The following is a 26297-nucleotide window of genomic DNA, read 5'->3' on the forward strand; positions in this document are numbered from 1 at the left end:
AGCGCACCTCAGCTACCTGCCTGCTTGCCTGAGGTCCGACGGTCTGCCTTACAACTCCGGTCAGTCTGTCTATGGACCAGCTTGCCCGCTCACCTGGGAGCGCTTCTCCGTTACCTGCCTGCTTACCAGCCCGGAGGCTCCGCTGTCACTTGCTGTGACCACCAGCCACTCCAGACTCTTGCCCGCTCACCTGGGAGCACTTCTCCGCTACCTGCCCGCTTGCCTACCCGGAGGCTCCGCTGTCACGTGCTGTGACCACCAGCTATTCCAGAGACTCTTGCCCGCTCACCTGGGAGCGCTTCTCCGCTACCTGCCTGCTTGCCTGCCCGGAGGCTCCGCTGTCACGTGCTGTGACCACCAGCTATTCCTGAGACTCTTGCCCGCTCACCTGGGAGCGCTTCTCCGTTACCTGCCTGCTTGCCTACCTGGAGGCTCCGCCGTCACGTGCTGTGACCACCTGCTATTCCAGAGACTCTCGCTTGCTCACCTGGGAGCACACACTCTCCATCTGCCTTGCTAGCCTACCTGGAGGTTCAGCCATCTCAGGTCGTACCTACCCTTTATCCAGAGACTGCCCCGATCACTTGCCGTGTCCTCCTGCCCGTACACCCAGAGACTGTCCTGGTCACCTCCTGTGACTGCCTGCCTGGTCGCCACCCGCTCCCTTACAAGGACCGCCCCCTTGTATTGTAGCCCAGAGGTTCCGCCTCCCAGACCCGTTACAGTTTGCTCGGGCCATGGAACCCGGTGGCACCCAAGCTCCCTCGCTCTCGGACCTGTGTCATGAACTGTCCCGTCAAAGGTCCCAACAGGAGTCCATCCTGGGTCACCTGCGGAATGTCAATACTCGCCTGGACACTCTGACTGCTCCACCGACAACCTCCGCCAGTGCCATGTCTCGCAATCCGGCAGCTCCGCTGCCCACTAATACCATGGTATCCTACCCCGGACCCCGGCTTTCTGCACCTCCTCGCTTCGGAGGCGACTCCGTCCAGGCTCGGGGCTTCATAAATCAGTGCACCCTGCACTTTGAACTATTGTCCCACCAGTTTAACTCCGACCGAGCCAAAATTGCATTCATCATGTCCCATCTCACCGGGGAGGCTCTGGCCTGGCTAAATCCTCTGTGGGAAAGAGGAGACCCCCTGGTGTCCAACTTGCCTGCTTTTCTCACGGCTTTCCGGAAAGTCTTCGACGAACCCGGACGGAAGACCTCATCCGCATCATCATTGCTACGCCTCCGTCAGGAAAGTCTCACCGTGGGCCAATATGCCATACGGTTCCGTACCCTTGCCTCGGAGCTGGCCTGGGATAACGACGCTCTGGTTTCCGTCTTCTGGGAGGGTCTGTCCGGCCGTATTAAAGATGAACTTGCCGGTCGGGACATTCCTACCACTCTCGATGACTTAATAACTCTTGCCACCCGGATTGACCTACGGTTTCAGGAGCGTGCCAGAGAGGTCACCCGTGAGAGGAGGTTACTACGTCTAGCTCCTACTTTTCAGAAACCCGTCACTCCTTCTGTCTCTAACCAGGTACACCCTCCTGAGCCTATGCAGGTCGACCAGACCAAGATGGTCAAGACCAGTCAGGACTTACGCCGTGCCGAGGGGACCTGCTTCTACTGTGGCAGTAAGGAGCACCGGATCCGTGCCTGCCCGGAGAGGTCGGGAAACGCCTGTGTCTAGGTTCGCTCAGAGAGGTCCACCTAGACAAGAATAAATCCTCTCCATCCCTGCTGTTGTCAGTTTCAATCGTCTACGGGGAGAACCGTTATTTCGAACTAGCCCAACTGGACTCTGGAGCAGCCGGGAATCTTATTTCACAGTCCCTGGTAGAGAAATACCGCATCCCCACCAAACCTCTGGCTGTACCCTTGTCTGTGGCTGCCGTGGATGGGGGGCTCTTACCACGCCCCATCCAACTCATCACCGAATCCATTACTCTGCAGGTGGGAATGCTGCATTCTGAAAGTATCTCCTTTCATGTTCTGCCTGGACTCTCTCACGCCCTCTTGCTAGGTCTGCCTTGGCTCCAGAAACATGCACCCGTGCTTGACTGGCAAACCGGAGAAGTCCTTCGCTGGGGACAAGACTGTCATAAGTCCTGCCTGGTTCCCGTCCATCCCGTCCGTCCCTCTCCTACCCCAGCTAATCTACCTGGACTTCCGATTCCTTATTGGTCTTATGCTGATGTCTTTAATAAAAAGGAGGCAGAGACATTACCCCCTCATAGACCATACGACTGTCCCATCGACCTGTTACCCGGTACTACTCCTCCCCGTGGGCGTATTTATCCTTTATCCGCTGCTGAGACCCGGTCGATGTCCGAATATATTGAGGAGAATCTGGCCAGGGGATTCATCCGGAAATCTACCTCCCCGGCGGGAGCAGGCTTCTTTTTCGTCAAAAAGAAGGACGGCTCTCTCCGTCCCTGTATAGACTATAGAGGCCTAAACCAGATCACGGTGAAGAATAAGTACCCCCTTCCGCTCATTCCAGAATTATTTGATCGTCTGAGGGGGGCTAGAATCTTCACCAAACTAGACCTCCGTGGGGCGTACAACCTGGTTCGTATCCGTCAGGGGGATGAATGGAAGACGGCATTCAACACCCGGGACGGCCACTATGAATACCTGGTAATGCCCTTTGGTCTCTGTAACGCTCCTGCCGTCTTTCAAGAGTTGGTCAATGACATCTTCCGGGACCTTCTCTACTCCTGCGTAGTGGTGTACCTGGACGACATCTTGGTCTTCTCTCCGGATCTCCAGACTCACCGGAGGGACGTTCGTCAGGTCCTGCTCAGGCTCAGGCAGAATCACCTCTTCGCTAAATACGAGAAGTGCCTCTTTGAGCAGACCTCGCTTCCGTTTTTGGGCTACATTATTTCTCAGACCGGCCTACGAATGGATCCAGAGAAACTGTCTGCCATCGAGAAATGGCCCCGACCGGAGGGGTTGAAGGCCATTCAGCGGTTCCTGGGCTTCGCCAACTACTACCGCCTCTTCATACCACACTTCTCTTCCCGGACTGCCCCAATTTCCGCGCTCACCCGTAAGGGTACTAATCCCAAAGAGTGGCCGCCCGAAGCAGAAGAAGCCTTTCTTTCCTTAAAACAGGCCTTCTCTTCCGTCCCGGTGCTGCATCGCCCGGACGGCAATAAGCAGTTCTTCCTGGAAGTGGACGCCTCCTCCTCTGGAGCTGGAGCGGTACTTACTCAAAAATCTTCTTCCGGGAGGATGGTAACTTGCGGCTTCTTCTCTAAACTCTTCTCCTCCTCAGAGCGCAATTATTCCATAGGAGATCGAGAGTTATTGGCCATCAAACTGGCATTGGAGGAGTGGCGTTACCTGCTTGAGGGTGCTCTTCACCCGGTAATAATTTACACTGACCACAAGAACTTGGCTTACCTCCAGCATGCCCAGAGACTTAACCCGCGCCAAGCCCGGTGGTCCTTGTTTTTTGCTCGTTTTGATTTTGTCCTTCATTTTCGCCCGGCTGACAAAAACGTCAAGGCGGACGCCTTGTCTCGATCCTTTCTGGTATCTGATCTCGAGGAAGATCCGAAACACATCATCGATCCCGCCAGAGTAATGCAGGTGGCTCCCGTGAGTCTAAATCGTCTCCCTCCCGGAAAGACGTTCGTATCAGTACCTGATCGGGAGAAGATCCTTCACTGGGGTCACTCGTCTAAACTGGCTGGCCACGCTGGTCAGAAGAAGACCCTCCAGCTTATTTCCCGGCACTACTGGTGGCCTACCCTGCACAAGGATGTAATAGACTTTGTTTCTGCCTGTGTGTCCTGCGCCCGCAACAAGGTTCCGAGACATCTGCCAGCCGGTCGCCTCCTTCCGCTCCCAGTACCTGCTGCCCCCTGGCAGCATATTGCAATGGACTTCATAACTGACCTCCCACTCTCTGCCGGTTGTACGGTCATTTGGGTGGTCGCTGACCGCTTCTCCAAGATGGCTCATTTCGTTCCCCTGCCAGGCCTCCCGTCTGCACCCGAGCTAGCTAGAGACTTTATTCGTCACATCTTCCGTCTTCATGGCCTGCCCCTCCACATCGTGTCGGATCGTGGGGTACAGTTCACCTCACGCTTCTGGAGAGCCACTTGTAAACTACTAGACGTCACCCTGGACTTCTCTTCCGCTTACCACCCACAGTCCAATGGTCAAGTGGAGCGGATCAATCAGAACCTGACCAGTTACCTCCGGCACTTCGTTAATGCCCACCATTCTGACTGGGTGGATCTCCTACCATGGGCCGAGTTCTCTTACAATAATCACGAAAGCGAATCCTCCTCCAAATCCCCGTTTTTTGTAGTCTTTGGTCAGCATCCTCGGATTCCTTTTCCTGTCTCCACCTCGGTGGACAACCCGGCTGCGGAATCTCTCGTTAGCAAATTTTCCTCCATTTGGGAGAGTACCCGATCCGCACTCCTTCAGTCGTCCGAACGGATGAAAAGACACGCTGACAAAAAACGCCTGGATCCTCCTCAATTTCGTCCAGGAGATAAGGTCTGGCTCTCATCTAAATATGTTCGACTCAAGATACCTTCTTACAAGTTAGGGCCTCGGTTCATCGGTCCTCTGGAGGTCATCAGTCAGATCAACCCGGTGGCCTATAAATTGAAACTCCCGGCCAACTTACGGATCCCTAACTCCTTCCATGTATCTCTCCTCAAACCTGTGGTACTTAACTCTTTTTCCAAGTCTACAGGTACGCCTCCTGCTCCGGTTTCTGCTGAGAACGAGTTTGAGGTAGAGAGCATTCTTGCCACCAAAAGGGTAAGAGGAAAGACCTTTTTTCTGGTAGATTGGAAGGGGTTTGGTCCTGAGGAGAGAACGTGGGAGCCCCGGGAGAACATCCATGCCCCTCTCATCCTAGCTAAATTTCTGTCTGGCCTAAAAAAGGGGGGGCCTAAAGGGGGGGGTACTGTAGCGTCGGCATCCCTGCCCTCTGCTAGGCAGGGACGCTGCTCCCCTCACCGCTCTGCCCCGTGCCCGGCGTCCCTCTCCCGCTCTGCTGTCAGCGCGCGCTCCTTCCCGGCGTCCTCCTCCCGCTCTGCTCTCAGCGCGCGCTCCTTCCCGGCCCCTGTGCTTAGGGCGCGCGCGCTCCCCTCCTCTTAAAGGGGCCGCGCGCGCCGTCCTAAGGAGTCCCCGGCCAATGGCCGGAGGACTTCATCATATATAAGGCACCTCCTCCAAAATGGAGGTGCCCGAGCAATGTTGTTTGCACCTGTGTCTCACCTGTGCTTCAGCCCTCAGGTCCCGTTGCCAGTTACCTGCCAGTTACCTGTCAGATTCCTGCCTGATTACTTGCTACCTGTCTGCTAGTCTGAGGTCCGACGGTCTGCCTTACTACTCCTGTCAGTCTGTCTAAGGACCAGCCTGCCCGCTCACCTGGGAGCGCACCTCAGCTACCTGCCTGCTTGCCTGAGGTCCGACGGTCTGCCTTACAACTCCGGTCAGTCTGTCTATGGACCAGCTTGCCCGCTCACCTGGGAGCGCTTCTCCGTTACCTGCCTGCTTACCAGCCCGGAGGCTCCGCTGTCACTTGCTGTGACCACCAGCCACTCCAGACTCTTGCCCGCTCACCTGGGAGCGCTTCTCCGCTACCTGCCCGCTTGCCTACCCGGAGGCTCCGCTGTCACGTGCTGTGACCACCAGCTATTCCAGAGACTCTTGCCCGCTCACCTGGGAGCGCTTCTCCGCTACCTGCCTGCTTGCCTGCCCGGAGGCTCCGCTGTCACGTGCTGTGACCACCAGCTATTCCTGAGACTCTTGCCCGCTCACCTGGGAGCGCTTCTCCGTTACCTGCCTGCTTGCCTACCTGGAGGCTCCGCCGTCACGTGCTGTGACCACCTGCTATTCCAGAGACTCTCGCTTGCTCACCTGGGAGCACACACTCTCCATCTGCCTTGCTAGCCTACCTGGAGGTTCAGCCATCTCAGGTCGTACCTACCCTTTATCCAGAGACTGCCCCGATCACTTGCCGTGTCCTCCTGCCCGTACACCCAGAGACTGTCCTGGTCACCTCCTGTGACTGCCTGCCTGGTCGCCACCCGCTCCCTTACAAGGACCGCCCCCTTGTATTGTAGCCCAGAGGTTCCGCCTCCCAGACCCGTTACAACCACTATTATACCACCCAGCCTCCATATACCAGACCTGACCTTACATCACCAGCTACACCACTAATATACCACCCAGCCTCCATATACCAGACCTGACCTTACACCACCAGCTACACCACTAATATACCACCCAGCCCCCACATACCAGACCTGACCTTACACCACCAGCTACACCACTAATATACCACCCAGCTCCCATATACCAGACCTGACCTTACACCACCAGCTACACCACTAATATACCACCCAGCCCCAATATACCAAACCTGACCTTACACCACCAGCTACACCACTAATATACCACCCAGTCCCCATATACCAGACCTGACCTTACATCACCAGCTACACCACTAATATAGCACCCAGCCCCTATATACCAGACCTGACCTTACTTCACCAGCTACACCACTAATATACCACCCAGCCCCCATACACCAGACATGACCTTACACCACCAGCTACATCACTAACACACCACCCAGCCCCCATATACCAGACCTGACACCACCAGCTACATCACTAATACACCACCCAGCCCCCATATACCAGACCTGACCTTACATCACCAGCTACACCACTAATATACCACCCAGCCCCCATATACCAGACCTGACCTTACTTCACCAGCTACACCACTAATATACCACCCAGCCCCCATACACCAGACCTGACCTTACACCACCAGCTACATCACTAATACACCACCCAGCCCCCATATACCAGACCTGACCTGACACCACCAGCTACATCACTAATATACCACCCAGCCTCCATATACCAGACCTGACCTTACACCACCAGTTACACCACTAATATGCCACCCAGCCTCCATATACCAGACCTGACCTTACACCATCAGCTACATCACTAATATACCACCCAGCCCCCATATACCAGACCTGACCTTACACCACCAGCTACACCACTAATATACCACCCAGCCCCCATATACCAGACCTGACCTTACACCACCAGCTACACCACTAATATACCACCCAGCCCCCATATACCAGACCTGACCTTACATCACCAGCTACACCACTAACATACCACCCAGCTCCCATATACCAGACCTGACCTTACACCACCAGCTACACCACTAATATACCACCCAGCCCCCATATACCAGACCTGACCTTACACCACCAGCTACACCACTAATATACCACCCAGCCCCCATATACCAGACCTGACCTTACACCACCAGCTACACCACTAATATACCACCCAGCTCCCATATACCAGACCTGACCTTACACCACCAGCTACACCACTAATATACCTCCCAGCCCCCATATACCAGACCTGACCTTACATCACCAGCTACACCACTAATATACCACCCAGCCTCCATATACCAGACCTGACCTTACATCACCAGCTACACCACTAATATACCACCCAGCCTCCATATACCAGACCTGACCTTACATCACCAGCTACACCACTAATATACCACCCAGCTCCCATATACCAGACCTGACCTTACACCACCAGCTACACCACTAATATACCACCCAGCTCCCATATACCAGACCTGACCTTACACCACCAGCTACACCACTAATATACCACCCAGCCCCAATATACCAAACCTGACCTTACACCACCAGTTACACCACTAATATACCACCCAGCCTCCATATACCAGACCTGACCTTACATCACCAGCTACACCACTAATATACCACCCAGCCTCCATATACCAGACCTGACCTTACACCACCAGCTACACCACTAATATACCACCCAGCCCCCATATACCAGACCTGACCTTACACCACCAGCTACACCACTAATATACCACCCAGCCCCCATATACCAGACCTGACCTTACACCACCAGCTACACCACTAATATACCACACAGCCGCCATATACCAGACCTGACCTTACAACACCAGCTACACCACTAATATACCACCCAGCCCCCATATACCAGACCTGACCTGACATCACCAGCTACACCACTAATATACCACCCAGCCCCCATATACCAGACCTGACCTCACACCACCAGCTGCATCACTAATACACCACCCAGCCCCCATATACCAGACCTGACCTTACATCACCAGCTACACCACTAATATACCACCCAGCCCCCATATACCAGACCTGACCTTACATCACCAGCTACACCACTAATATACCACCCAGCCCCCATATACCAGACCTGACCTTACACCACCAGCTACACCACTAATATACCACCCAGCCTCCATATACCAGACCTGACCATACACCACCAGCTACACCACTAACTAACTGTAAGGAGAGATCCTGAGATTCTACCATAAACCTACAGAATGTTATATCATATACGGTCTGATATCACCTGAATTACCTGCAGAGCATCTGACCGTCCCTATGAGAAGCAGAGTATCTCATATACAGCAGATCGGTAGGCTATGAGTGGCTCCTCGCCCTGCCACCCTCCATCCCTGTCATTATACTGCAGAGTCTCTCCTGACATCTTCTCCCTCCCAGGTGAGACTTATCCAAGGATTCATCACATGTGGGAAGTGTCACCAGAGACGCCCGGCTCCCTCGGCTCTGTCGCTCCCCCGACCTTGCCGTTTTCCCTGGCCTGCCACTTTGCTGGCCCTGCCGCTTCCCCAGCCCTGTCGCTCCCCCAGCCCCACAGTTCCCCTGGCTCCCCCGGCCCTGTCGCTCCCCCAGACCTGCAGCTACCCCGGCTCTCTCGCTCCCCTGGCCCTGTTGCTCCCCCGGCTCTGCCGCTCCCCCGGCCTTGCCCCTGTCGCTCCCCCGGCCCTGTCGCTCCCCCGGCTCTGCCGCTTCCCCGGCCCTACCGCTCCTCCCCCGGCCCTGCCGCTTCTCCGGCCTTGCCGCTCCCTCTGCTCCCCCGGCCCTGTCGCTTCCCCGGCCATGTCGCTTCCCCTGCTTCCCCAGCCCCGCCATTCCCCCTGCCCTGCTGCTCCCCCTGCTTCCCCGGCCCTGCCGCGACTCCGGCCCTGCCGCTCCCCCTACTTCCCCGGCCCTCTCGCTCCCCCTGCTCCCCCGGCCCTGCTGCTCCCCTGGCCCTGTCGCTTCCCTGGCCCTGCCGCTCCCCCTGCTCCCCCAGCCCTGTCGCTCCCCCGGCCCTGCAGCTCCCCCTGCTTCCCCGGCCCTGCCGCTTCCCCGGCTCTGCCGCTCCCTGGGCCCTGCCGCTCCCTAGGCCCAGGCCACTTATAACCATCTATTTCTATTCTGCTGCACCCCACAGCTGGCAGTGTGATGCCACAAGTAACCCTCCCCTGTCGCAATGGCACTTACCCCGGGCAGGGTCTTCTGCTCATGGAGGGCGCTTTGGGCTTTTAGCGCTGACTCCCTGGCACAATATGTTAAGAAGGCGCATCCTGCAAGACACAATCACAAGAGAAGTATTACATGAGGAAGAACTGAAGTGGTACAGTGCAGTGTATACATACAGGAGTAGTGGTACTGTGCAGTGTATATATACAGGAGAAGTGGTACTGTGCAGTGTATACATACAGGATAAGTGGTACTGTGCATTGTATATATACATACAGGAGAAGTGGTACTGTGCAGTGTATATATACATACAGGAGAAGTGGTACTGTGCAGTGTATATATACATACAGGAGTGGAACTGTGCAATGTATACATACAGGAGGAGTGGTACTGTGCAGTGTATATATACAGGACAGGAGAAGTGGTACTGTGCAGTGTATATATACAGGACAGGAGGAGTGGTACTGTGCAGTGTATATATACATACAAGAGGAGTGGTACTGTGCAGTGTATACATACAGGAGGAGTGTCACTGTGCAGTGTATATATACAGGAGGAGTGGTACTGTGCAGTGTATATATACAGGACAGGAGAAGTGGTACTGTGCAGTGTATATACAGGAGAAGCGGTATTGTGCAGTGTATATATACATACAGGAGGAGTGGTACTGTGCAGTGTATACATACAGGAGAAGTGGTACTGTGCAGTGTATATACACAGGACAGGAGGAGTGGTACTGTGCAGTGTATATATACAGGGCAGGAGAAGTGGTACTGTGCAGTATGTATACAGGACAGGAAAAGTGGTACTGTGCAGTGTATATATACAGGACAGGGGGGGTGGTACTGTGCAGTGTATATATATACAGGACAGGAAAAGTGGTACTGTGCAGTATGTATATGTAGCGCCCCGAGGGTTCGGCCGCTACAGAGGTATTGCATCTCATCCAGATGTGCGATATCTCACTTCCAGGTAAGGATGGAGTGTGAATCAGGACCCCGACACCTGCATGCATTACACCACATTTCCGGGGGGCAGGGCGACCGATATGCTCCAAGTAGAGCACGACAGTCCCTGTCCCTGGCTGGAGTGGAGGGAGGGAACACCGAGGAAGGGGGAACCCTGTAGTGCATAGGACGGAGAGGGCAGTTCCTGGGTGCACCTAGAGGGAGGTATAAAAGGTGGGCACCATCTTAGTTCAGTGCAGTCAGAGAGAAGAAGTGACAGAGTAAGGGCCTCTGCATGGGGCTCTGCTCCGTAGGCGGGCCTAGCCTGTGAGGCCCAGCCAGCACTGAAAGAGCAAGGAGAGAGAGTTGAGAGTAAGAGGAGAAGACAGGGAGCAGAGGCTCTGCATGGGCTCTGCTCCGCAGGCAGGCTTGAGAGTGAGGCCGGGGCCTGGAGGAAGAAGAAGGAAGAAAGAGGAGCGGAGGAGGCTCTAGGAACATGGAATGAAGGGACCCCAGGTGTGTGGACCGGCGAGTCGCCACCGCATGCCCGAATCTACCTGCGTAGAAGGGTCAGGCCAAATGGGGAGACCGGCCCCCGAAACTAGTGGAGACGGGGAACTACCCTCAGCTAGAAACCGGAGGCTGTGACATTTCACGTGGCGCAGCCCCTCGCTACACCCGCTAGGAAGGCACCATATAGGGTCAGAGAAACTGGCGCCAAGGTTTACCAGAGAAGGCCTGAGGCAGCCGGACAGAAGCGAGGTCACTGGCGGGGTATGACAGGCCTGAGAAAGTACACACAAAGGGGGTCCTGTGAAACGCTCCAAAGTTATCTGGGAGTAGGCCGAGCCCCTCACCTGGTGAGCACAGTGCGATGTGGGACGTTATGACCAGCTGGAGTAACGTGGATAAAGAACTGTGAGTAAATACCCTGGACTGCATTACAGGACTCTGTGTCGTTCCTGCTGCTCCCGCGCACCATCACCCCCAACATCTGCGCTCACTGCCCTGAGGCTATACTCCTCCCGTGGGGAGTTGTACTACCCTCGGCTGCACCCACAACACCAGCCTCAGCGGTCTGCCCTGCAGCGGCGGTTCACTCTGACCGCAATCCAAGGGTGGCGTAGTCGGACATTCAGCATATAGACTGCCATTTGGTTTGACCGCCCTGAGCCACGGGACCAGGTCGCCGCCACGGAGACTACAACCCCCAGCATCCACAACAGATCCGGTTACGGGTATCCCCACACACACACGGCCCAGGGGGCACGTCATATACAGGACAGGAGAAGTGGTACTGTGCAGTGTATATTGTAAGGCAGCGCTAGTCATCATGCTGGGGGGCACTCGCTTCACCGGGTCAATTAAAGCACACATGCGACGACTTTCCGGTATTTCACAATCCAGCAGTTTATTATTTATCATAAACCGCTCATAATCGAGTCCATCTCAGTGACTCGCCGACATATTACACATATAATGTCCAAGAGCCTTTCCTGTGACAGATACGTCCACTTGGCTCCAGATACAGCCTTCAGCAAGGTAACAATGTAAATGTCCACATCAAGCAGTGTTTTACCTTTGAAGGGTTTTAGCTGCTTCAGGTTTGTTCTGCGACAGCTGTGGCATTACGGCTTCCCAGATGGGGGTCTCCAGCCCTCATACCTTCAAAGGCTACTGGTATGTTAACACACATAACATCCAGCCTCTGCCTTCTAGGACGCTTGCCCTCCAAGGCTACTGGCATCTCTTACACATAAGGATCCAGCCTCCGCCTTTCAGGCTTCACTAGGCCTCACACTCTAACGGTGTCCCACACAGGGAACAGGCCTCACACCTGTTTCAAAACAACCAGGGTTTATATATCTTCCAGTGCGCACAGGACCACTGCTGATGTCACAGTCATGTGATCAGTCACCTGAGCGGGAGGTACATGGTCAGCCAGAACACACCCTGGACCATTACAGTAATGCCGCAAGCCGCTGCATTACAATATATACAGGACAGGAGGAGTGGTACTGTGCAGTGTATATATACAGGACAGGAGAAGTGGTACCGTGCAGTGTATATATACAGGGCAGGAGGAGTGGTACTATGCAGTGTGTATATACAGGACAGGAGGAGTGGTGCTGAGAGCAGCACTTGCCTCCTGAGCTCAAGCACTTCCAGGAGGAGGGTCGTCGTCTGCCTCTCTTCTCCCCAGGGAGAGGCAGGCCTACTGGGAGGCCGGCATGGCTTCCCAGCCTCCTATGCCCCGGTCTATGCCGGCGGGGGAGAAGGAGCCTCAACAACCGGCCCAGGAGGGAGTGAGGAGATCGGGAAGGGTGAGGAAGAGTACATCCACCTGCTCCAACCCCGAGACTGTTCACCGCCAGCCCAGAGAGGGAGACCGGGGCACCCCAGGCCCCAGGAACAAGAGCCCAGCAAGATCCTGGGGGGAGATGAGCTCCAGCGAGTCCACAAGTTCCTTCTCCTCCCGAGTGGTCGCCACGTTGCGAGAGTACGAGGACGCCGGCAAAGCACTAACCCAGCTGAAAGAGGAGCTGAGGGAGGCCCGGATCCTGAACACCCGGGCGTCCAACAAGGAAAGACCCGCGACCTCCCAGAGGTTTAAAGCCCTCAGAGACGAGGTGGTCAGGTTAGTGCTCCTCCGGGAGGGGATTGAGAAAAGCGCAGGTCCCTTCCTGGAGAGGTTTAAGAACCAGCGGCGGTTCTCACAAATGAAGGGGTTAAACACCTCAGGAGAACCGCCAGCCGGCGTCCTTAGTGAAGAGGAGGAGGAGGATGAAGAGGTGACTGGAGTCTCAGTTGCTGGAGCCAGTGAGGGGCAGAGCTGGAGCTCAAGTGGTCTCCCTGCAGGGCAGAGGACTCCCACAGCAGAGGCTGGAGTGTCGGGGGAGGAGGAGGAAGGAGGACTGCTGAAGGAGATCCGACTGCTGGAGTCTCCAGTGGACCTGACAAAGTTTTCTTTCGGTGAGGAAAAACCAGTGGAGGAGACCAAGAGGAGGAAGAGGAAGACCGGAGGAGCTGCACAGGAGGTGGTGAGTTACAAGTATGTACCAATGTCTGATGTTGCGCCTGCCACCTTCTGTTTAAACCCCACCAAACCTAAAGGCACGGGCTCTGCAGTGGGCTCGAGGCAGAGGCAAGGTGGGGAGAGGAGAAGGACGTCAGGCGATGCTGTCATCTGTGCGGGGAACAGTGCAGGGGGCGAGGCTGTGGAGGTACTCACAGCGCCGGACATAGGGAGTTCTGTGGAGTTTCCCTCCCTGCCCTCTGCGGCTAAGCTGGTTATCACCGGGGCTGGGGGGGCAGGGAAGGATGTGAAAAACACATCTGCGAGGAACACTGGGCACACTGCTGAGACAGGGGGGCAGTGTGCCCCAGCACCCAAAAAGGACACTAAGACCCCAAAGTCTGTGGGTGCAGGACGGGCAGCGGTGCCCAACAAACAGTCTGCCCAGCACAAGCACCAAAATGCTCCAGTAGGGGGGCGGGGCGCTCCAGGAGACGACCTGCAGAAAGCCAGCAGCAACCAAAGGGAAACGGGTGTGGTGCTGCAGGCAAAGGAGACTCTGGAAGTGCTCCCCTCCCCCGGCCCAGCAGGTGTGCGTGCAGAGACACCAGACACAAGGGAGGAAGGAATGGAGGTGACTGTGGAAGGTGCAGAGAACAGCAGAGGTAATGGGGTGACAAGTAAAGGGAATGGAAGTAGTGGTGCAGTGAATGATGGGAGTAATGGTGCAGTGAATGATGGGAGTAATGGTGGAGCAGATGGTGGGAGTAATGGTGGAGAGATGGTGAGAGTAGTGGGAATGGTGGAAGTAGTGGTGTAGCAAATGGTGGGGGTAGTGGTGCAGTGAATGATGATGCAGCAAATGGTGGGGGTAGTGGTGCAGTGAATGATGATGCAGCAAATGGTGGGGGTAGTGGTGGAATGAATGCTGGGAGTAGTGGGAATGGTGGGAGTAGTGGTGTAGCAAATGTTGGGGGTAGTGGTGTAATGAATGGTAGGAGTAGTGATGCAGCAAAAGGTGGGAGAAGTAGTGGAGTGAATGATGGGAATAATGGTCCTGCGAATGGTGTGAGTAGTAGTGGAGTGAATGGTGGGAGCAGCACTGGTGTTGGTGGGGGGGAAGTAGGCGCTGGTCCCGCTGCCCCCCCCAGCATTGGCGGGGGCTTCAGCCCAAAGCTATTCAGGAGCTGTCAGTGCTGAGGGTAGTAGTGCGCCCTCATCTGGTGGCCCTGGGGATGGTGACTTGCAACAGCAGCTCCTGGACGCCCTGAGGAGAGGGGAGAGCTCCATCACTGTAGAGGGGAGGGAGGTTGATCTGTCTTTCTGGATAGAGAGACATGGTCTTTCAGCCTTCCGAGATAGAGGGGCAGAGACTGTCTGGTCTCTGCCGACAACGGGGCAGAGGAGTAACCGTAGGAACGTGGTCCGTCTCCAGTGGGTAAGCAAGGATGCCTGTCCTGATAGGTCGAAGGTGGTTGAGCTCCTGCTGGGGATGGGCTTTGCGGCATATGACATCTTTGCCTTGATCCATCCCTACGGGACCTCCTACTTCGATGTCAGCTTCGTGAGACCGGAGGGCCTTGAGCTTTTCTGGTCTCGCCATGAGCTGGCTCGGAGTCGCCCCGAATGGCATGGTCTCTTTCCCCTGGCAATAACCCGCCAAGATTCAGTCAGGAAAGTGACCGTTTTGACTAGTAACGAGTCGCTTTCCTGTATGGATATTACCACCTGGGTGAGTCGATGCGGAGAGGGCACCAATATTCCCGAAAAGAATCTGGATGACCATGGTATCTGGTCAGGGGCCTGGACCTTCATGGTGAGATTGAAGGTTTCGGGAAACACTGTTACCCATATCCCCTCCTCAACCTTTTTGGGGAGGGATAGGATCTTGATTTTCTACCGGGGGCAGCCTAAGGTCTGTCACAGGTGCGGTAGCCCCACACACTTCAGTGCGCAGTGTACCACCCAGAAATGCGCACTGTGTGGGGACCTTGGTCATCTTGCTGCTGCCTGTCGCAGGATTAGGTGTAACTTGTGTGGTGACCTCGGTCACCCGTTCAGTCGCTGTCCGCGTTCCTTCGCCAATGCTGTCCTGAAAGCGGCAAGTGCGGGACAGGTGAAAGCTGGGACTAATCTTGCCGGTGAAGGGACCAGTAGAGGCGGGGGAGGCAGGGATCTGGTGAGGAGCAAGCTGCCGCCATCCACCATCAGGCGGCAGGAGCAGTGCCGTGGGGACAGGGGGCAGGGAGTAATGTCCCTAAACTCTGACCCAGGTACTTCACTTGCAGCTGAGGATCCTAAAGACAGCGAATTGAGCGAGGAAGTCAAGAGACTTGAAAGGGAAGAGCGAGAGGATGCCACGTCTTCCCAGGAACCCTCTTCTGGTGACAGTCTAGATGAGGGAGAGGGGGAGTGGTCACAGAAAAAGAAAAAGGGTAACAGGAAAACGGCCAGAGGTAGGAGGGGGACCAGGTCTCGAGCTGCCTCTTTGGAGTGCGACCCCTCTGACTCTCTGGCCGTGATCCAAGCGCCATTGGAGGGTTCAGCCGCCCCACCTCTGGTGGATCTCTCAAACCGGTTCGGGGCTCTCCAGGACCTCCCTCTGGAGGGGGGAAGTGGGGACCCGGGGCCGGAGGTTGCGGACAAGGTGGTTGGGGCTCAGGAGATGGCTGGGTCTTCCTCTCGGGGGGCAAATACAAAGCCCTCTGGGGGGGGGACTAACCCAAGACCACCAGACAAGGGCAAGAATGTATGTAAGGAGAGAATGGACGAGTCTGTTTGTCTTAAGCGCACTAAAAACCCGTCATTATCGGAGGAAGAGGTTGGGACTGTCAGTGGTGGGAAGAAAAAGGCTATCTAATTCAATCAATCATGATGGCGGCACCTACCCCGTTGACGCTGGCCACTATTAATGTTTGCAGCATAAAGTCAGATGCGGCAAGGTACACGGCCTTTCATTTTCTCGGCCAACTTGACGCCGACATTTTGCTTTTGCAGGAGACCAGGTTGACCGATATAGCAACCTTGCATAAAGCAAGGCGGGAGTGGAGGCATGGGCCCTCCTACTGGTCTCTTGCGGCCGAGCCGTATAGCGGGGTGGCGGTCCTTTTTAAGACCGCAGCGGTTGAATGCAGACGAGTGATCGAATTAGAAATGGGGAGATGCTTGATCCTAGATGTCTCCATGGGGGGGACAAGAGCTTCGGCTCATTAACATCTATGGTTCCCAGTCCAAGTGGGACCGCAAATGTCTCTTCCTGAAGATCAAACCTTTTTTATTTTCGAGTCGGCAGGTGGTCTTCGGAGGGGATTTCAACAATGTCACGAGATCCTGTGATAGAGGAGGTTCCGGAGACCGGCTGGCTTATGACTGCGTCGCGTTAAAAAGGATAGTGAGTGAGGCTCGCCTGGTGGATGTCCACATCCGGCACAACCTGGGCGACACGGGATTCACCTTTTTTAGAGGTAGTCAGTGCAGGTCTAGGCTAGACAGGTTTTATTTGAAGGAGGAGGCCGTCTCTTCACCGTTGTCGGTTGTGGAGGTGGAGTTCTCCGATCACTGTTTGATTATGTTTTCTCTGAACGTTACAGAGACTCCTCGGATGGGAAGAGGCTATTGGAAGCTGAATTCGTCACTCCTTGAGGAAGAAGCTGTGAGACGGTCTTTTGAAGAATTCTTTCAGAGCCAGGTACCATTGCTGGGCCTAAGTAACACCAAGCCAGAGTGGTGGGAGATGTTCAAACATCGGGTGGCGAGATTCTTCCGGCAGCTCTCGAACCTCAGAAGCCTGAACAGGGATCGCCTGTATCAGAGCCTGAGGAGGAAACTCGAGCATCTTGTCTCGACTGGAGGTAGCCGCGAGGAGATCTCCAGAGTGAAGTCCTTGCTGAAGAGGTGTCAGTACGATAGGCACGCATCTTTGGTTTTCGAGAGGGACTACGGGAAGTACTGCTCGCCCAACCCTTACAGAAACTGTAAGATGTCAGTGAATAGTAAGATAGTGACGGGGCTTGTGGACAGTACGGGGTCCCTGAGAAGGTCCAGATCAGGGATCTTGGAGGTCGTCAGTTCCTACTACTCGCACCTCTTGGGAAGGAGGGAGCTTGATCGTGACGGGATGTCGGCTTTCCTGGCTGAATCCGTTCCTGAGCCAGGGGCTGACATCTCGCTGGGAGATTTGGCAGAAGCGATCAAAGAAGAGGAAGTGAGACTGGTGATCGATGGGCTTAGGCCCAAAAAGTCGCCAGGTCCGGATGGCTTAACATCCGAGTTCTTTAGGACCTTTAGGGACTCTTTGGTCCCCCTCTTGACTCAGGTGTTTAACGAGTGTCTCTCCTCGGGCACTCTGCCGAGATCATTAAGGAGGTCAGCTTTGATCATTTTGTCAAAGGGTAAGGATCCGTCACGCATTGAGAACTGGCGTCCCATAGCACTTCTCAATGTGGACAGGAAGATTTTGGCTAAGATACTTTTCAACAGGCTGGTGAAGTTTGCACCCCGGCTCCTTTCGGAGGTTCAGCACTGTTGCGTTCCTGGCCGTAGCACTTTTAGTGCTGTTCTAGGTGTCCGAGAGGCCGTGGAGCAAGGCAGGGCGGGCCTCTGGAAGGGGTTCTTGCTGACCCTGGATCAGGCAAAAGCCTTTGATCGGGTTAACCACGAGTACCTCTGGTCCACTCTTTTGAGGTATGGTCTGCCTGGAGGGTTTGTGGACTGGCTTAAGACCTTGTATGCAGGGGCTGAGACTTTCCCTCTGGTGAATGGGTGGATTGGACGACCTTTTGGGGTAGGATCCGGTGTCCGTCAGGGCTGTCCTCTTAGCCCTTTGCTTTACGCGTTTGCGATCGATCCCTTCCTCAGAAGGATCGATTGTAGACCGTTGGCGGGGGTGCGGATGGGCGGGGCGGCGCCGGAGACTATCCTGAGGGTGGTGGCCTACGCGGACGATGTCACCGTCTTTGTTTCTTCGCAAGAGGAGGCAGCAGCGGTGATGTCAGAAGTGGAGCGCTACTCTGAGGCATCCGGGTCCAAGGTCAGCCAGGATAAGTGTGAGAGTCTCTGGCTGGGAGGCGGAGATCCCGGGTTTGATCTTCCGGACACCCTCCCCGAACCCCAAGAACATGCCAAAGTCCTGGGCATCGAATTCGGCCAGGGTGATTACCCCACGAAAAACTGGGAAGGCAGAATCAAAGGTGTCGCCCAAAGAGTGGACCAATGGAGGGGTTGGTCTTTGACCCTGAGGGAAAGGGTTGGCCTGTGCAAAGCTTTCCTGCTCCCCTTGCTAATCTACCTGGGCAGCGTCTGTGTCTTGCCAGAGCCTCTCTGGACACGGGTCTACAGTCTGTTCTTCCAGATGTTATGGGGGAACAGACTGAACCTAGTCAAGCGGGAGGTCACTTACCGCACGAGGAGACTAGGGGGTTTGAATATGGTGAACCCCGTGGTGTTCCTAGTGAACACTTTCTTGAGGGTGAACGTGGCAAACCTCTGGAAAGAGAGGGCTCCTCCGTGGGTATTCTCCTGCAAGGGATGGTTTCAGCCTTTCTTCCAGGAATGGGAGACAGGGGGAAGATTGAAGGATCTTCGCACACCACACGGGCATCTCCCGGCTTATGTTACCCCGGTTCTGAAAATGATCCGCCGGTGGGGTCTGGGAATGTGGGAGGTGAGGTCCCTCCCGAGGAAACTCCTCGATATGAGGGTCTTGCTTTCTCATTTTCAGAGTCCATTGGCCCTCAAAGACTGCCCAAGTCGGGATCTGGAGGTTGGGTTGAGTTTGTTAAATTCTACCAGGATCCCCGAGAAGTACTGGGACTTGACTTGGCGCTGCTTCCATGGTAAGCTGTATGTGAGGGACAATTTGAAGTACAGGAGCTCCGAGGACAGGAATTGCCCCCGTGAGGCTTGTGCTAACGTGCTGGAAAGCATGGAGCACTTCCTGCTTCATTGTCCCTTTAATACAGAGGTGTACAACAGGGTGGGGGCTTCCATTGGTTGGCCGCGGCTGGCTACTCTGTCCTACGCCGGGTGGGCCTATGGAGCGTTCGGAGACCTTGGGAGAAGGGACCGAGACACTTTATTCATAGTCAGCGCAGTGGTCAGGTATTTCACGTGGAACGCACGAGTTTTAGTCTCGACGCAGAGTAAAATCCTCCATGTAGATGAAGTCTGTAGGAACATCCTAGGTGACCTGGTGAAGGTACGTTCTCTGGAGTATGAAAGACTGGGTGCCCGGAGGGCGGCCCGTCTCTGGAGGGGCTTTTCCTTCAGGGTACCTTAGTCCGGTAGTACTCCTATATCCTGGTGGTGGGCTGATGTCTTTTCACCCTAGATTTTTGTTTTGTACTTCTGTCTCCTGAATAGAAGGTTTGCCGGCATCGAACTTGAGCCTTGGATGGTGAGTGTGTAGGTTGTGTTCTGTATATATTGTATATAATGTATAATAGGGGGTTTTAGTTAGGTTGGGTGGGGGATTTGGGGGGGTTCTTCATCGGCGGTGATAAGAGGACTGATCTGGCCTGGTCCAGGCCCCGCCTGGGGAAAAACTTTGGGGCCTGATCCTAGCTCGGAGTAATCCTGAACTTTGTGGCCAGAGCTAGATCAGGGGTGGCGGGATAGTTAGTGTAGGTCTGTGTTTTATGTATATATATTAAAAATTACAAAAAAATAAATAAAATATAAAAAAAAAAAAAAAAAAAATTGTTCATGTCACTATTGTATATCTTGTTATGTTTGGTTTTCTGTGGTGTGAATGAGGTGCGGTAAGGGGGTGACTAAGGTCAGGCAGTGGGACCAGTAGGTTAGTGTTAGTTCCCGGTTGTATATACGGTATATTAGGTTTAGTGTTTTATTGTATATAATATTGTATATAGGACGGTGTTTTATGTGTATATAGGACGGTGTGAGTGTTGTGTGGGATTGTATATAGTATGAATGAAGCTGGGCCGGGGGTTTTATAGGTTTTATAATATTTATTTCCTGTATATATATATATATTCCTGCGATGATTTATTTTGTTTCTATTTTCTGTGATTTGTCGTCTTGTTTTGTTCTTATGTTCGGTGTCCTGTAATGTATTATTGTTCTGTCATGTACTGTATATACAGGAGGAGTGGTACTGTGCAGTGTATATATACAGGACAGGAGGAGTGGTACTGTGCAGTGTATATATACAGGACAGGAGGAGTGGTACTGTGCAGTGTATATATACAGGACAGGGGGAGTGGTGCTGTGCAGTGTATATATACAGGAGGAGTGGTACTGTGCAGTGTGTATATACAGGACAGGAGGAGTGGTACTGTGCAGTGTATATATACAGGACAGGAGGAGTGGTACTGTGCAGTGTATATATACAGGAGGAGTGGTACTGTGCAGTGTATATATACAGGAGGAGTGGTACTGTGCAGTGTATATATACAGGAGGAGTGGTACTGTGCAGTGTACATATACAGGACAGGAGGAGTGGTACTGTGCAGTGTATATATACAAGAGGAGGGGTACTGTGCAGTGTATATATACAGGACAGGAGTGGTACTGTGCAGTGTATATATACAGGAGGAGTGGTACTGTGCAGTGTATATATACAGGAGGAGTGGTACTGTGCAGTGTACATATACAGGACAGGAGGAGTGGTACTGTGCAGTGTATATATACAGGAGTGGTACTGTGCAGTGTATATATACAGGAGGAGTGGTACTGTGCAGTGTATATATACAGGACAGGAGGAGTGGTACTGTGCAGTGTATATATACAGGAGGAGTGGTACTGTGCAGTGTATATATACAGGACAGGAGGAGTGGTACTGTGCGGTGTATATATACAGGAGGAGTGGTACTGTGCGGTGTATATACAGGACAGGAGGAGTGGTACTGTGCAGTGTATATATACAGGACAGGAGGAGTGGTACTGTGCAGTGTATACAGGACAGGAGGAGTGGTACTGTGCAGTGTATATATACAGGACAGGAGGAGTGGTACTGTGCAGTGTATATATACAGGACAGGAGGAGTGGTACTGTGCAGTGTATATATACAGGACAGGAGGAGTGGTACTGTGCAGTGTATATATACAGGACAGGAGGAGTGGTACTGTGCAGTGTATATATACAGGACAGGAGGAGTGGTACTGTGCAGTGTATATATACAGGACAGGAGGAGTGGTACTGTGCAGTGTATATATACAGGACAGGAGGAGTGGTGCTGTGCAGTGTATATACAGGACAGGAGGGGTGGTACTGTGCAGTGTATATATACAGGACAGGAGGAGTGGTACTGTGCAGTGTATATATACAGGACAGGAGGAGTGGTACTGTGCAGTGTATATATACAGGACAGGAGGAGTGGTGCTGTGCAGTGTATATATACAGGACAGGAGTGGTACTGTGCAGTGTATATATACAGGACAGGAGGAGTGGTACTGTGCAGTGTATATATACAGGACAGGAGGAGTGGTACTGTGCAGTGTATATATACAGGAGGAGTGGTACTGTGCAGTGTATATATACAGGAGGAGTGGTACTGTGCAGTGTATATATACAGGACTGGAGGAGTGGTACTGTGCAGTATATATACAGGACAGGAGGAGTGGTACTGTGCAGTGTATATATACAGGACAGGAGGAGTGGTACTGTGCAGTGTATATATACAGGACAGGAGGAGTGGTACTGTGCAGTGTATATATACAGGACAGGAGGAGTGGTACTGTGTAGTGTATATATACAGGACAGGAGGAGTGGTACTGTGCAGTGTATATATGCAGGACAGGAGGAGTGGTACTGTGCAGTGTATATATACAGGACAGGAGGAGTGGTACTGTGCAGTGTATATATACAGGACAGGAGGAGTGGTACTGTGCAGTGTATATATGCAAGACAGGAGGAGTGGTACTGTGCGGTGTATATATACAGGACAGGAGGAGTGGTACTGTGCAGTGTATATATACAGGACAGGAGGAGCGGTACTGTGCAGTGTATATATACAGGACAGGAGGAGTGGTTCTGTGCAGTGTATATATACAGGACAGGAGGAGTGGTACTGTGCAGAGTGTATATACAGGACAGGAGGAGTGGTACTGTGCAGTGTATACAGGACAGGAGGAGTGGTACTGTGCAGTGTATATATACAGGACAGGAAAAGTGGTACTGTGCAGTGTATATATACAGGACAGGAGGAGTGGTACTGTGCAGTGTATATATACAGGAGGAGTGGTACTGTGCAGTGTATATATACAGGACAGGAGGAGTGGTACTGTGCAGTGTATATACACAGGAGGAGTGGTACTGTGCAGTGTATATATACAGGACAGGAGGAGTGGTACTGTGCAGTGTATATATACAGGAGTGGTACTGTGCAGTGTATATATACAGGAGGAGTGGTACTGTGCAGTGTATATATACAAGAGGAGGGGTACTGTGCAGTGTATATATACAGGAGGAGTGGTACTGTGCAGTGTATATATACAGGAGGAGTGGTACTGTGCAGTGTATATATACAGGACAGGAGGAGTGGTACTGTGCAGTGTATATATACAGGAGGAGTGGTACTGTGCAATGTATATATACAGGACAGGAGGAGTGGTACTGTGCAGTGTATATATACAGGACAGGAGGAGTGGTACTGTGCAGTGTATATATACAGGACAGGAGGAGTGGTACAGTGCAGTGTATATATACAGGACAGGAGGAGTGGTACTGTGCAGTGTATATATACAGGACAGGAGGAGTGGTACTGTGCAGTGTATATATACAGGAGGAGTGGTACTGTGCAGTGTATATATACAAGAGGAGGGGTACTGTGCAGTGTATATATACAGGACAGGAGGAGTGGTACTGTACAGTGTATATATACAGGAGTGGTACTGTGCAGTGTATATATACAGGAGGAGTGGTACTGTGCAGTGTATATATACAAGAGGAGGGGTACTGTGCAGTGTATATATACAGGACAGGAGGAGTGGTACTGTGCAGTGTATATATACAGGACAGGAGGAGTGGTACTGTGCAGTGTATATATACAGGAGGAGTGGTACTGTGCAGTGTATATATACAGGAGGAGTGGTACTGTGCAGTGTATATATACAGGAGGAGTGGTACTGTGCAGTGTATATATACAAGAGGAGGGGTACTGTGCAGTGTATATATACAGGACAGGAGGAGTGGTACTGTGCAGTGTATATATACAGGACAGGAGGAGTGGTACTGTGCAGTGTATATATACAGGAGAAGTGGTACTGTGCAGTGTATATATACAGGACAGGAGGAGTGGTACTGTGCAGTGTATATATACAGGACAGGAGGAGTGGTACTGTGCAGTGTATATATACAGGACAGGAGGAATGGTACTGTGCAGTGTATATATACAGGACAGGAGGAGTGGTACTGTGCAGTGTATATATACAGGACAGGAGGAGTGGTACTGTGCAGTGTATATATACAGGAGAAGTGGTACTGTGCAGTGTATATATACAGGACAGGAGGAGTGGTACTGTGCAGTGTATATATACAGGACAGGAGGAGTGGTACTGTGCAGTGTATCTATACAGGACAGGAGGAGTGGTACTGTGCAGTGTATATATACAGGAGGAGTGGTACTGTGCGGTGTATATATACAGGAGGAGTGGTACTGTGCGGTGTATATACAGGACAGGAGGAGTGGTACTGTGCAGTGTATATATACAGGACAGGAGGAGTGGTACTGTGCAGTGTATACAGGACAGGAGGAGTGGTACTGTGCAGTGTATATATACAGGACAGGAGGAGTGGTACTGTGCAGTGTATATATACAGGACAGGAGGAGTGGTACTGTGCAGTGTATATATACAGGACAGGAGGAGTGGTACTGTGCAGTGTATATATACAGGACAGGAGGAGTGGTACTGTGCAGTGTATATATACAGGACAGGAGGAGTGGTACTGTGCAGTGTATATATACAGGACAGGAGGAGTGGTACTGTGCAGTGTATATATACAGGACAGGAGGAGTGGTGCTGTGCAGTGTATATACAGGACAGGAGGGGTGGTACTGTGCAGTGTATATATACAGGACAGGAGGAGTGGTACTCTGCAGTGTATATATACAGGACAGGAGGAGTGGTACTGTGCAGTGTATATATACAGGACAGGAGGAGTGGTGCTGTGCAGTGTATATACAGGACAGGAGGGGTGGTACTGTGCAGTGTATATATACAGGACAGGAGGAGTGGTACTCTGCAGTGTATATATACAGGACAGGAGGAGTGGTACTGTGCAGTGTATATATACAGGACAGGAGGAGTGGTGCTGTGCAGTGTATATATACAGGACAGGAGTGGTACTGTGCAGTGTATATATACAGGACAGGAGGAGTGGTACTGTGCAGTGTATATATACAGGACAGGAGGAGTGGTACTGTGCAGTGTATATATACAGGAGGAGTGGTACTGTGCAGTGTATATATACAGGAGGAGTGGTACTGTGCAGTGTATATATACAGGACAGGAGGAGTGGTACTGTGCAGTGTATATATACAGGACTGGAGGAGTGGTACTGTGCAGTATATATACAGGACAGGAGGAGTGGTACTGTGCAGTGTATATATACAGGGCAGGAGGAGTGGTACTGTGCAGTGTATATATACAGGACAGGAGGAGTGGTACTGTGCAGTGTATATATACAGGACAGGAGGAGTGGTACTGTGCAGTGTATATATACAGGACAGGAGGAGTGGTACTGTGCAGTGTATATATACAGGACAGGAGGAGTGGTACTGTGCAGTGTATATATACAGGACAGGAGGAGTGGTACTGTGCAGTGTATATATGCAGGACAGGAGGAGTGGTGCTGTGCAGTGTATATATACAGGACAGGAGGAGTGGTACTGTGCAGTGTATATATACAGGAGGAGTGGTACTGTGCAGTGTATATATACAGGACAGGAGGAGTGGTACTGTGCAGTGTATATATACAGGACAGGAGGAGTGGTACTGTGCAGTGTATATATGCAAGACAGGAGGAGTGGTACTGTGCGGTGTATATATACAGGACAGGAGGAGTGGTACTGTGCAGTGTATATATACAGGACAGGAGGAGCGGTACTGTGCAGTGTATATATACAGGACAGGAGGAGTGGTTCTGTGCAGTGTATATATACAGGACAGGAGGAGTGGTACTGTGCAGTGTGTATATACAGGACAGGAGGAGTGGTACTGTGCAGTGTATACAGGACAGGAGGAGTGGTACTGTGCAGTGTATATATACAGGACAGGAAAAGTGGTACTGTGCAGTGTATATATACAGGAGGAGTGGTACTGTGCAGTGTATATATACAGGACAGGAGGAGTGGTACTGTGCAGTGTATATATACAGGAGGAGTGGTACTGTGCAGTGTATATATACAGGAGGAGTGGTACTGTGCAGTGTATATATACAGGAGGAGTGGTACTGTGCAGTGTATATATACAGGACAGGAGGAGTGGTACTGTGCAGTGTATATATACAGGAGGAGTGGTACTGTGCAGTGTATATATACAGGAGGAGTGGTACTGTGCAGTGTATATATACAGGAGGAGTGGTACTGTGCAGTGTATATACAGGACAGGAGGAGTGGTACTGTGCAGTGTATATATACAGGACAGGAAAAGTGGTACTGTGCAGTGTATATATACAGGAGGAGTGGTACTGTGCAGTGTATATATACAGGACAGGAGGAGTGGTACTGTGCAGTGTATATATACAGGAGGAGTGGTACTGTGCAGTGTATATATACAGGAGGAGTGGTACTGTGCAGTGTATATATACAGGAGGAGTGGTACTGTGCAGTGTATATATACAGGACAGGAGGAGTGGTACTGTGCAGTGTATATATACAGGAGGAGTGGTACTGTGCAGTGTATATATACAGGAGGAGTGGTACTGTGCAGTGTATATATACAGGAGGAGTGGTACTGTGCAGTGTATATATACAGGAGGAGTGGT

The 26297-nt window shown here is 52.6% G+C and overlaps 1 protein-coding gene across 4 annotated transcripts in view; it reads right to left on the reverse strand.

The window, feature by feature from the left end:
* The window catches only part of CELF3 (CUGBP Elav-like family member 3), a 172843-nt gene that overhangs the window by 121962 nt on the left and 24584 nt on the right, over positions 1 to 26297 (reverse strand). For all 4 annotated transcript variants that reach the window (XM_073637353.1, XM_073637351.1, XM_073637352.1 and 1 more), the window contains one exon: positions 9411 to 9493. In XM_073637353.1, coding sequence (XP_073493454.1) covers positions 9411 to 9493 — 83 coding nt within the window. Of the gene's footprint in view, positions 1 to 9410; positions 9494 to 26297 lie in introns of those variants that run through there.

The sequence above is a fragment of the Phyllobates terribilis genome, unplaced genomic scaffold (genome assembly GCF_046119375.1).
Source record: "Phyllobates terribilis strain yellow unplaced genomic scaffold, ASM4611937v1 Scaffold_6__1_contigs__length_29720123, whole genome shotgun sequence".
In the NCBI taxonomy this organism is placed as follows: domain Eukaryota; kingdom Metazoa; phylum Chordata; class Amphibia; order Anura; family Dendrobatidae; genus Phyllobates; species Phyllobates terribilis.